The following is an 11,267-nucleotide window of genomic DNA, read 5'->3' as shown; positions in this document are numbered from 1 at the left end:
ATCCTCATCTTGGAAACTTTTCTATCTTCTCCCCAGCTGGACGCCATAGTTAATCAGTGCCGATTTTGGACAGGTCAACCTATGACAGACATCTTCAGACCCACGCAGCCTCTGGATGGCAGAGTAGTATTTAGCTCCAAGTCGGGTACAGCTCAAAGAAGTCTGATCCATATGTGGTTCAGTGTTTTCTCAGTTCTGGTCATGCATATTATCCTAATACATATTATCTAGAATATATAACGCCCTGGCTTCAGAGAAAAAGAAGTTGCTTTCCAATAAAACAACATTTATAGAGAGTCCCCAAAGAGCCAGAATAATTAACCTATTTTAAAGTATATATCAGAAAAAGATTGCATACATTTTTTTAATGACATCAATAAATCGCACACCCTACCCTGCTATGGCAAAAACAAATAATTAAAAAAGAAAATCCTTTCTCTAGAAATGTTATAGAAATAATACAGAAGTATGGCATGGAAATGCACAATAAATCAGAGCTATACAAGCCTTTTCAATACCTTAATATTTAAAAGCATTGTTCATTTTACTTGTTGCTAAAGTTAGTATTAACCGAACTGGAGCATCCAATGAGCCACTTTTGTTTCTAGAGCCAAGGGTTGTATGTGTATGCAATGGACCTTGCCTTCATGCCTGTTGTGTCTTAGTATTTTCCATTTTGCATGATGACCAGCGTTTAGTGTGGTGTTCAAATTTATTGTTTTAGAATTTAATATTGATTTAAACATCCTCACTTCTTTATCCCTTATCTTGATTCTGTGTTCCTCGGTCTTAGTGATGCTGTTTGCTTTTTTAAATGTTCTCTAACAAAATATTTTGAGGATTTCATGGAAAAGCTTGATTTGTACTCCATAGGACACCGGTAGAGTTTAAGTAGGTGACTTACAAAACTCTTTCCTTTAGGATTTTATTTAGTATGCCATTGTTCCTGATTGTTCTTTGTGAAAAAAATGAATAAATCTATGTATGAATTTCCTTCCAACTCGCAAGTGTGAGTCATTGTTTGTATATTGGAAACACACATTATCTACATGCAAGATGCACTTAATTTTACATCAAAAACATTTTGTCCATCCTGTTTTTGAACCTCATTTTAAGCATTTCAAAGTAAGCAGAAGATCAGCTAAAATCTTGTAAAGTCCAATAAGACGGGTCTATAGAGTACCAAAGACTTTACTATATTACAACTCATTTCCCGCACCAGCCAGAGAAACTGAGTTTTCTAATGATATTGCCCCCTGTGGCCAAAACACAGAAGTGCAGCAATTTTCTTATTGTTGTAGCTCGCGTTAATACTTTTTTTTTTTTTTACTTTTTTTTAACCTTATTTGGAGTTGCCATCTTTTAGAAGATTTGAGTGCCAGTTGCTTTAGAGTATTCACAAAATCCACCTTGAATATAATAGGTGATAACTAAATGCTACATCGGCCCCATTTAACAACTGCTCATTAAATTACCTTTTAGTTTTAAAGGGTCAAATAAAAAGTCTGTTTTAAAGATATGTTTCAGTAAAAAAAATACATAATGTCTCTTTAAAGCCTTAAATCTGTCATATGCTGAGCTCCATCCAGCTTTTTACTACAAGTAATAGGGCCACATTAAAATTAGTTTCTACTGAAAGTAAACATTAATGTTATAGTTTTCACTTAAAAATTAACAGAGAGGAATGACAATAGCAACTCATTTCCAAGTATTGTCATACTTGTTTGGTAGTCCATGAGTGAAAACACCTTTCATGGGATTCACAGTTGGGCCATAGTCTTGAAAGTTCCAGACATTCTCATTGGGGTAAATGTGAGAGGTAGAAATACTATTTGGCAGGGAGTTTTCAAATCTTCATACAACAAATTTTTGACAACATTTTTAGATAAAATCAGGGCTGCTGTTTACATCAGTTCAAAATCTAAGAACCATTCATTACTGGTGTAACTAAACTTTAATGTTAAGGGGTTTAATATGTAACCTATTGTGCCTTTTATCTTGCCATCACTAACTGTCTCCTATTGTAAAAACCAATCTGTGTTTGAGGATCTCAAGGTGTGGACAACGGTTGAACATTTATGTTTTCTCTTACAACAATTGCTATTGTGGTTTAGCGCGAGCTAAACAACACTTATTGACAGATTTTGACATAAAATGTTTTCATCTTTCCCTTTTTTTTGTAATACATGCTATAATTCTGTCATTTATATCCTTAATTTGCATATAACTTAATCTTTAGCCCCTTCTGTATCCTGTGTGTACATCTAAACACTTCAGCGTGAGCTTGTTAGCATGATCTTTTTAGTATCTAGCTTAAGGTGCTTCCAGAGCTGCTATCACTGCAACATATAAAAGCACCTAACTCTGCTCTCCAGAGCAAGTAGATTCATAACCCCGCCTCCTGCTCTCCTCTATCTTGTCTGCTGTCATGATTCATGCAGCTATTACAACCCAGTCTCATGGGAAAATGTACCTCCACTACGTTGGTCCACACTGCAAAATTATTTCATTTATAAAATGAAAAATGTTATAAATGAAAAATTGAGAACAGATAAGCAGATAATGGCTTGTCTACAGTGAAAATAAGGGCTGAGTTATTTACTTTAGCTGTTATTTTTTTGGAAACACGGGAAGGAGAAATCAGCTAAGTGAGCTTAGTGATTGGGGAAAGTATTTCATTCTTTTTGAGACAGCATGAAAAGTCAGCTGAGTACAAAACATAGAGAGGGAAACAAAAACAAGAAAAGTGACAAGAACAGAGGGACAAAACATAGAAAAAATAATGTATGGCTATAATGGGTCTGTTTTATGTGTTGTCTTCTCAATTCAGAGGGCCCCTTTGCCTAGGGCCCAAAATTTCCTACTGTAAATCTGCCCCTAGTATAGATAACCAAAATGTCTACTTGAGTAAGGTATCTGTACTTTTATACTTGACTTCTCTAGTTGAATATCTGTGTGTTTAGATAAGATTAACTCTTTAATTTACGCCATCCATTTTGTTAGGAAAAACAGAACATTTAATTGTTTTATATTTTTTTCTTTTCCTAAAATCAGTGAACTCTTTCAGAGAAAAAGGCCTTAGTAATTTCAATAGACAATGCTGCAATATCTATAATACTAGGGTTGTCAAAACACTAAAATTTCCAACTCTATATCAATACTTGATACCCAAGGAATAAAAAACGCCAAATAATTAAAGGCATACAAACATATTAATTAACACAAAAAACTCACCTTTCTCAATCTCAACATGGAAGGTACTTCCTGAACAGAATCAGAGGTTAAATAAGTGTATAATATGTATAATAAGTGACCTAAATATAACAGTTTGACAATAGTTCAGATTATTTTAGGTATTATTCCTCTAACGTGCAAATTAATCTTAGAAATTAGAATTCTAAAAATAGCAAAACTATGCAAACAACCTTAGTATTTAGTCTCGATATCATGTAAAAACAGTATTGTATCCAGATACAGTGTTTTTTAAAAAGTTATAAAGAAATAAAAACCCAGTTGTTTAATTTGGGGAAATAAATCATAACAGGAAGTCTGTGACATCATCCTTTCTTTAATCAGTTATTGATCACCGATCAGGTAAGACAATGGGTGTGTTTGATTTCGGCTTCTGCGTCCTCCGAGGGACCCGGCCTGTCTGGACTTGGTCCTTCGCAGGCTGTGAAAATAAGGACGCTGCAAAAGTTCGACTTTAGATTCAAACAGGTCCGGCCTTCTCCATCTGCCGCTGCCCGTCACTCACCGTAAACTCTGTCGCCTTTTTGAGGAGCTTCAGCAGCAACACAGATTACAAATTTGTAATCCCCACACTGCACAATTTTGGAATCTGTGCTTAAACGTCAGGCAATCCAGTTAAAAGCTTTCAATAAACCAAAAATTACCGTGACATATCCGACTTCCAAACAATTTAAATGAACTATTTTTATTATTTTAATAGGGACCTATTCGCATATGTCCGTACTGCAAGCAGCGGCCTGCTTGCTTCGACTCGCAATGAATCATGGGATAAGGTAGTCCAGACCCTTCCTTAAAAGCAGGTGAAAAGAAGGCTGAATTTGTCAGATGCATATGAAGGAGTTCTTGAATTTAAACAGGGGCCACTGCGCCGCTATGATGTAATCGGTCAACGAATCTGTTCTTCGGAGGACTCAGCCGCCGGATTCAAACACAGCCAATATAATTAACAATAGTATCCAGAGATAAATATGCCAAAGTGATTAGTAGGTCTGACAGCTGACAGTGGCATTGAGAAAAAGTCACTGCGACTTTATTCTTAGCCAGTTCCTCAGGTGTTCCACCTGGGTCATGACGCTACTCTTGGCGGTTCCACCAGGGGCGCTGTACTGCTCCACACTGCTTCTGTAATCCCACACTGCAGATACATCACTTCCAAACAGAGGGCTAAAGTTCATAGGCACACACAAACAAACAAAGAACATACTTTTAAACAATGAGATGTTTGTGCATAAAGTTGGCTTTTGATCCAAACACAGTAACTACCTGACAGCCACAAGATCTGCCTCAGTGAGTTGGTTCAGGGAGACGTTTTTAGACTCCGCTGTAAACACAGCTTTCCCAGAGAGACCATGGGCTTCTCTAAAAGGCACCTGTAACAGAGAGCAGAGTCAAAACAAAAACATTAACATCTAAATTTTAAAATCGTTTTAATTTCTTTGAACCTACCTAGTACCTAGTACATTTAAATACACCCAGACTAAAATGAACATCTTTGCTAAAAACATTCTTCAGGTTTAACTCACCCCCTTCCTCACAAGGTAGTAGGCCAGATCTGTAGCCAACATATCGGGACTGAGGGCAGCTTCCATCACATTCTGGTTGATCTGAAATACAGCAGTCTGGTATATTAATTCAATGTCGTTATAAACACCTCATTATGTTGACATCTGTGAAGTAAAAATAGAGTTATCCTCAATGTATATCAAAAGTTCTTTAGGTTTTAGCTGGATTTCATCTCATTTTTTCATTTATTGTTTATTTGTAAGGGGACAGTGTACATTAATCAACAATAAAACAATGTAAATATACCCGAGTTAGCTAAGGAGGGCTAATTTTCACCAGTAGTCCCCCAGCCAGGTATAAAAAAGGCAACCTTAAAAATAAAAGTATAAAATCACAAGGTAAAATTACAATACCAATTACATAAAAAACATTATGGTTAAGAAATAAAATTCATGTAAAATAATAAAAAAATTATTGTAAAATTATTTAAATACATAGAAAACCTTAGTGCCCAAAAATTTGGCTCTCTACAAGCCATTTTTTTGCATTCTTTTTGAATGAAAAGAATGACAAAGAGTCTCTGATGGTTTCTGGCACTGTGTTCCATTGCTGAGATGCTCTTCCGGAGAAGACAGCCTGACCAAAGGCTGTTTTTCTCCGGGGGATGATGCAGTCTTCCCTCACTGCCCCTCTGGTTACCCTGACCTCACTGGATCTGAACTGTACAAAGTCACATAGTGGAGGTGGTGCTAAACCATGTCTGATTTTATAAATTAAACAGATGTTTTTGAACTTGATAAGATTGTTCCAGGTAAGTAACTAATACTTCCTCAGAATACTACAGGGGTGGTAATGGTATGGCTTTTTATCCAGTATTTTTAATAGGGGGATAAATATTCCCCCTAAAAATGTCCTTCTGAAAAAAAAATTACTGGATTTTTAATTAATAAAAGGTGCTTATTCCAGGCTGCATACCTTTATTGTTTATAGTTTTTTGTGATATGAGGCTTAATTTATAACAATGATGATTATGAAATTATTAAATCTGAAAAATGTTACTTTTTTCTATCCAGTGAGCAACAATGTAACTGAAAAAAAAAGAAGCAATAGATTTGGTTTATTTCTCAGGACAAACATATATCTAAAATTACCACAATTCATAGCATGGTAAGCACAATAAATTTGCATTTATTTTTTATTTGAGCTTATGAAAAAAGGTGATTTTTGCTTTATTACCAAAAATTTAATTACATTTTTTATAATAAGGGAGCAAATGTTCAAAACTTTCTGAAAGCTTTATAAAACAAAATTTCGTTTAGTATACCCTCTGTGTATACAAAAAGACAAAAAAAGTTGTCTAAGTCTAAAAAAATGATTGAAATCTAATAATTAGCAGAAGTGAAGACATGCATATCAGGTCAGCTTGTCTCACCTCATTAGTTTGATGGTCCTTTGCTCCAATAGCAGTAGGCTACTGGCACTAGAAAATTCCCTGAATAACCTTGCTGGGTTTACTGGGATAAGCTGATCCTTAGCAGTATAACATCCTTAGCAGCATGTATACATTGTGGGAAATGTGTCAAAAAAAAAATTCTATGATTTACTGCAACCAGATGCTGAAATGAATCAGTTCTCCTTAATCCAACAGGAAACAGTTTGATGAGTGAAGGATTGTCCTTCGCTTTAGGGAGATGAGACCTCACATTGGACTGATCGACCAATCAAAGTTGACCGTGGGTAATGTGAGAGGTTCATCCAATTTGACAGTAGATAAAAAAAGAATGAATTCTAGTTATTTTCTGAGTTCTAAGACAGACATTTCTAAATCTCAAACACGTCACCAGATCAGACAAAGTATTTATTTTAAGAGATTTACTATTTTTTTATGACAATCAATTAAATAATTAAATGACATGACGGCTGTTACTATTCAAAGCTAGGCATATTCAAGCTTTTCAAATTTCCGAATTAGCAAAAGGAAAAACATTTCTTGTAGAAAAAATTTTGACAACTAATGACAACAGCTGAGGGAAATTATTTAGCACTACCATTTTATTTTTAAGAGCTCTGTGGGGTACTTTTCTGTTTAGGGATTGTGTTTAGGCTCAAACTATTTCCTCTCTGTGTTGTATTGTTGTCTCACTGTATTTTCATTTTATCCCCTGCATTGTGCAAATAAAGTGCTTCAGTCAATCAATATTGGATCATTTCAGTTGTCTTTGATATATTTAGCTAAAAGTAGCAAAGAAACAGATCTCTCACCTTCAGAGTCGACATGACTCCTGTTGCCACCTGCAGCACTGCATGGACAGTATCGTAGCAGTCAAACATGGCTTCTTTGTCCTCCTGGAATAACATGGAAAGCACAAACACAACACGGAGTTAAAGACAAAAAGGGAACCTTTTTCCTACTAAGATAAAGTGTAGAGAGAAATAGCATTTAAAACCTGCAGGTCCTTGTTGTACGTGCTGGGTAAACCTTTTAGAGTCATCATGAATCCCGCACACTGGAAAACAAAAATAAAAAACAGGTAGCTAAAGAAAAAGGCTATGCCCGATAGAAAACCGCAGATCGTCACAAACAAAAGGAAATTCTAAAAAGTTACAGAAGTTAGCGATGAAATATCTGAAAAAAATCAAAGTGAGCGTAACAAAGGAATCAGGTTAGCAAAAGTAATTATACATTTTCTTAGAAATATTATTTAATATGATCTTTAAACAGAGAGGTTTATAATGAGTTTCTGCATTAATACCCAAAATGGTTTAGTGTCCAATAAATAAGCCATGAGGAACAAAAATATTCAATAAATGAACATAAAGCAGGTTTATAGCTAATCTTTTGTCTTACTCTGCCAAATACGCGACCTGCTTTACTCCTGATCAGCTCCAGGCTGTCCGCATTCTTCTTCTGGGGCATCAAACTACTGCCTGTGCTACAAACACGAATAAAAAGAGAAGAAGAGAGAATTATTAAGTGCTAGAGACCAAAACATGACATTCGTAAGCAACTATAGATGTTATGATCACCTCTGGGATCAACTTAGCTGCCAGGCAGATTTAATTCTGAAGATTGAGAGACTGGACCAGAAAAATCCAATTAGTAACAGAGAAACAACCCGACTGATCTGAACCTGCACCACCGTGGCAATAGCTCAGAAAGCCGGGTGATCTAATGTTGCTTTGATGAGTTATTAGAGGGCATTTAAATGTTTCATATTAAAGCTAACGGTTTGATAAAACCGATGTTAACATATTTATCTTCAAAATGTTAAATAAATATATTTTTAAATGCTTCTTTTGGGCTAATTTAGATTTTTTTTAACAGAGAAAAAAATTCAGAGCATCTTTACCTTCATCAAAGCTTTAAATTGCTTCAAATGGCTTTTTAAAGATGTCAAAATGTGACATATGTAAAAACAACCATCCTATTTTCCTTCCAGTGTGTATTTGTTATAACCGGGGCCAGGACTAGTCTTACAGGGGCACTGGCCCCTGTTGGCCCCTGTCTAGATCCGCCCATGTCCCTGAATTAAAATCAATTTTGCTTGTTGTTACCTAAAACATTTTTTCCCCTCATTCACTCAATCCCTTGGCAAGGCAAGGGAAATTTATTTGTATAGCACAATTCAGTACAAAGACAATGCAAAGTGCTTTACATGATTAAAATACAGGAAGATAAAACAGAATCAAAGCGAGTAGGAAAAAATAAAATAAGTAAATAAGTAAATAAATAAAAAAAATAAAATAAAAAAAATGCAGAAACAAAAAAGAATATTAAAAACAGGTGGACTAAAGAAAATATGTTTTAGTTTAACTGTTTAACTAGAACAGTCGAAGGCAATCCTAAACAAATGTGTTTTTAGTCTTGATATAAAGGAAGTCAGGCTTTCCGCACTTTTACAGTTTTCTGGAAGTTTGTTCCAGATAAGTGGAGCATAGGAACTAAATGCTGCTTCTCCATGTTTAGTTCTGGTTCTAGGTATGCAGGGCAGGCTGAAGCCTACACCTGGTACTTTAGCCTTCAATTCATTTTCTTGCTTGTTACTATTTTACAAATGTCTTATTTATCACAATGTTTGCATTCATTGTTTGGGAAAAACAGAATCTCGTAAAATCCGTTTAAATATGATGATTTTTTTTCTCAAGTAAAATTCTTATTATACCTGTAGGCATCAGAGAGCGTGATGAAGGAGTACTCCTTTGTGCTGTACAGCATCAGATCCTCCGCCATCTTACTCAGGTGGGTCAAACACAAAGACGCCCAGAACAAGAACTCCGCTTCAAGAAAACAAGTACTTTCAAAAACAAACTTAAATCGTTGCTTCCAACAGTCTGACACGTAGAACTCACATACCAACAAAGTCTCTCTGGCCTGTGGCGTCCATGCTGTTAAGACTGATGCCATCAAACCCCAACTCTACGCATCCGGGGAAGGAGAAATGTTTTGTGTTGTTTTAAGTGTTAGTGTTCTGTCACAGATGAAAGAACTGGTCTGACCTCTCCGCAGAAGCTCTCTGTCAATGTCAAACGGTGTGCCGGCGATAGCCCCACTGAAGACGAAAGGAATAATTGTTGTTACTCGATCACTCCTCTGTATGAAGATCACAGTCTAGCAGGGAGTGTTTGCACTGCACCTGCCGAGAGGTAAAATGTTTGCTCTCTTCTTGATCTCCAGAAGTCGGTCCACATCTCTGCTTAAAGCAACAGCATAACTGAGAAAAGGAAAGAAGGAAACGACTGAGGTAAACATCCTGTAATATTATAAATGGGAGATCAACTCAGCAGATTTTGGGAGACCTCAGAATCCAGTGGCTCCATCTGATTGGCTGAGCCCTCTGCATGTGGGTGTAACCAGGAAAAAGGACGTCAATTTCTCTGCAATTTCAATAGTCGTTATTAAAACCGTTTTAACGAAGCAGAATAACAGGGATGGAACCATTTATGTTTAATACGCTCTTACATTGCTGCCCGCTCCACCATGGTGGAGATCAGCTGCAGGGAATTGTCTGTTAGGATGGAGAGGGCATCTCGCAGCCACAGTCTCATGTCTGTCACCACCTGTTCAATCAAAGCAGGGTCTCAGTTCTCCCCAAGATTAGCTTTACTACAGATTTCATGCCGAACATACCAACCTGATCATTTCTGCTTCTGCCAGTGTGCAACTTTCCTGCAGGAGCACCAATGAGCTCCTAGACAAACAGGCAGCAAAGCAAGAATAGCTTTTAAATCTCTGTTTCTAACTAAATGCTTAGGTAATATTATAATGACTTTAGTTCTGACAAATGGTTTAAGTTCAGTCAAACATAATGTATTCTATAACGTATTTGCAGCACCCTATAACTATCATTGTAATAAAAAAGATGACTTATACATCACCTTAAGCCTGCGCTCATTGGCTGTATGAATGTCTTCATCCTCAGGTTTGATCAAGAACACACCTTTAGTCCACTCCTCAGAAATCTGCAAAACAAAAATAAGGGTTATAAGACTAGAAGGGCTCTCTGATATACACTAGAATCAACAGGGGAAAATCTAATCAAGTTTGAGCCAAATTGAATTTTAAAAAATCTATATTTACTATACCAATTGGTCTAGTAAATTACCTGGAGGTGATATCTAATGTAAAATGGTGTTTTATTTATCTAAAATGAGTTGAAGAAGTAGAATAGAAATTGTCCCAAGAAAAGACCACTTTACTTTTTTACTTTAATTTTGGCAAAATAGACCCAAGCACAGTCGGTCAACAAAGCAGACATGAGTATGAGGGCGGGCACGGCACAAAAAGAGTAACCACAGCTGCTTGCCAGCTGACAGCTGTCACATGATGATGCTATTGTACGCAACTCACTCAGCAGAAAGCAGGAATCCTGCACAGTGGCACATTTTCAGCTGTCATCTATTAACCACCCCACAGCCGTGCAACTGAACCAAACCTCTGCATGGTTTAACCTAACAGGAGGACTGATATATTATATGTAGCATTCATTATGCTTTGACTTATCCCTAATTTCAGCATGTTACAACTATAATCTGTTGTGTTCTGTGTTGCCCTAATAGCAAAGACATTCAGAGTTTTTAGATTGTATGAATAAATACGTGAAAAGCCTGCCCTCCCCCCTTTACTCTAGGATCCCAACATAAAATCCAGTGCAACTTCCTGCAAGCAGAAGTCACAAGATCCTGTCTGTGTATCTTTTCTGAGATTAAATCCAGTTGTTTTGAGAAGGTCTCAGAAAATCAGTTGGGATTATTTTAAAGAAAAAGAAAGTTAGGTAAAGACCAAGGATCTTAAAAGCCAAGAAGAGTTCAGTTACTCTTCTTGTGCAATGGAAATATTATGGCAAACCCATAAAGACATGGCTGTCCACCTAACCTGAGAGGTTGGGGAGGCTGACGGTTACTCTGGAGATTGACAGCTTTTACTTTCTAACAGTCTAAAGTAGTAAGAAACAAACAACCAAAATCTACATTAAAAGGTCCTGCTTAAGTTTTATCAACAAGCCAGAGGCTAA

At 36.4% G+C, this 11,267-nt stretch overlaps 2 protein-coding genes across 2 annotated transcripts in view; one reads left to right on the top strand and one right to left on the bottom strand.

Moving 5' to 3' along the window:
- The window catches only part of LOC107084184 (carbonic anhydrase 4-like), a 12,680-nt gene extending 9,833 nt beyond the window's left edge, over positions 1 to 2,847 (top strand). The window contains exon 7 of the mRNA XM_015373895.1: positions 2,831 to 2,847. Within this exon, the coding sequence (XP_015229381.1) occupies positions 2,831 to 2,847 (17 nt within the window). The remainder of the gene's footprint in view (positions 1 to 2,830) is intronic.
- Positions 2,848 to 3,698: 851 nt separating this feature from the next.
- The window catches only part of asl (argininosuccinate lyase), a 10,223-nt gene continuing 2,654 nt past the window's right edge, over positions 3,699 to 11,267 (bottom strand). The window contains exons 3-16 of the mRNA XM_015373870.1: positions 10,132 to 10,215; positions 9,888 to 9,944; positions 9,716 to 9,813; positions 9,553 to 9,630; positions 9,390 to 9,467; positions 9,253 to 9,305; positions 9,110 to 9,172; positions 8,919 to 9,033; positions 7,604 to 7,688; positions 7,203 to 7,262; positions 7,018 to 7,101; positions 4,776 to 4,856; positions 4,516 to 4,622; positions 3,699 to 4,416 (exon numbers count right to left, since the gene is read on the bottom strand). Coding sequence (XP_015229356.1) covers positions 4,272 to 4,416; positions 4,516 to 4,622; positions 4,776 to 4,856; positions 7,018 to 7,101; positions 7,203 to 7,262; positions 7,604 to 7,688; positions 8,919 to 9,033; positions 9,110 to 9,172; positions 9,253 to 9,305; positions 9,390 to 9,467; positions 9,553 to 9,630; positions 9,716 to 9,813; positions 9,888 to 9,944; positions 10,132 to 10,215 — 1,188 coding nt within the window. The 3' untranslated portion in view covers positions 3,699 to 4,271. The remainder of the gene's footprint in view (positions 4,417 to 4,515; positions 4,623 to 4,775; positions 4,857 to 7,017; positions 7,102 to 7,202; positions 7,263 to 7,603; positions 7,689 to 8,918; positions 9,034 to 9,109; positions 9,173 to 9,252; positions 9,306 to 9,389; positions 9,468 to 9,552; positions 9,631 to 9,715; positions 9,814 to 9,887; positions 9,945 to 10,131; positions 10,216 to 11,267) is intronic.

Source organism: Cyprinodon variegatus, unplaced genomic scaffold (assembly GCF_000732505.1).
Source record: "Cyprinodon variegatus isolate N-32 unplaced genomic scaffold, C_variegatus-1.0 Scaffold94, whole genome shotgun sequence".
In the NCBI taxonomy this organism is placed as follows: domain Eukaryota; kingdom Metazoa; phylum Chordata; class Actinopteri; order Cyprinodontiformes; family Cyprinodontidae; genus Cyprinodon; species Cyprinodon variegatus.
This window is presented reverse-complemented; position numbering and strand designations above follow the sequence as displayed.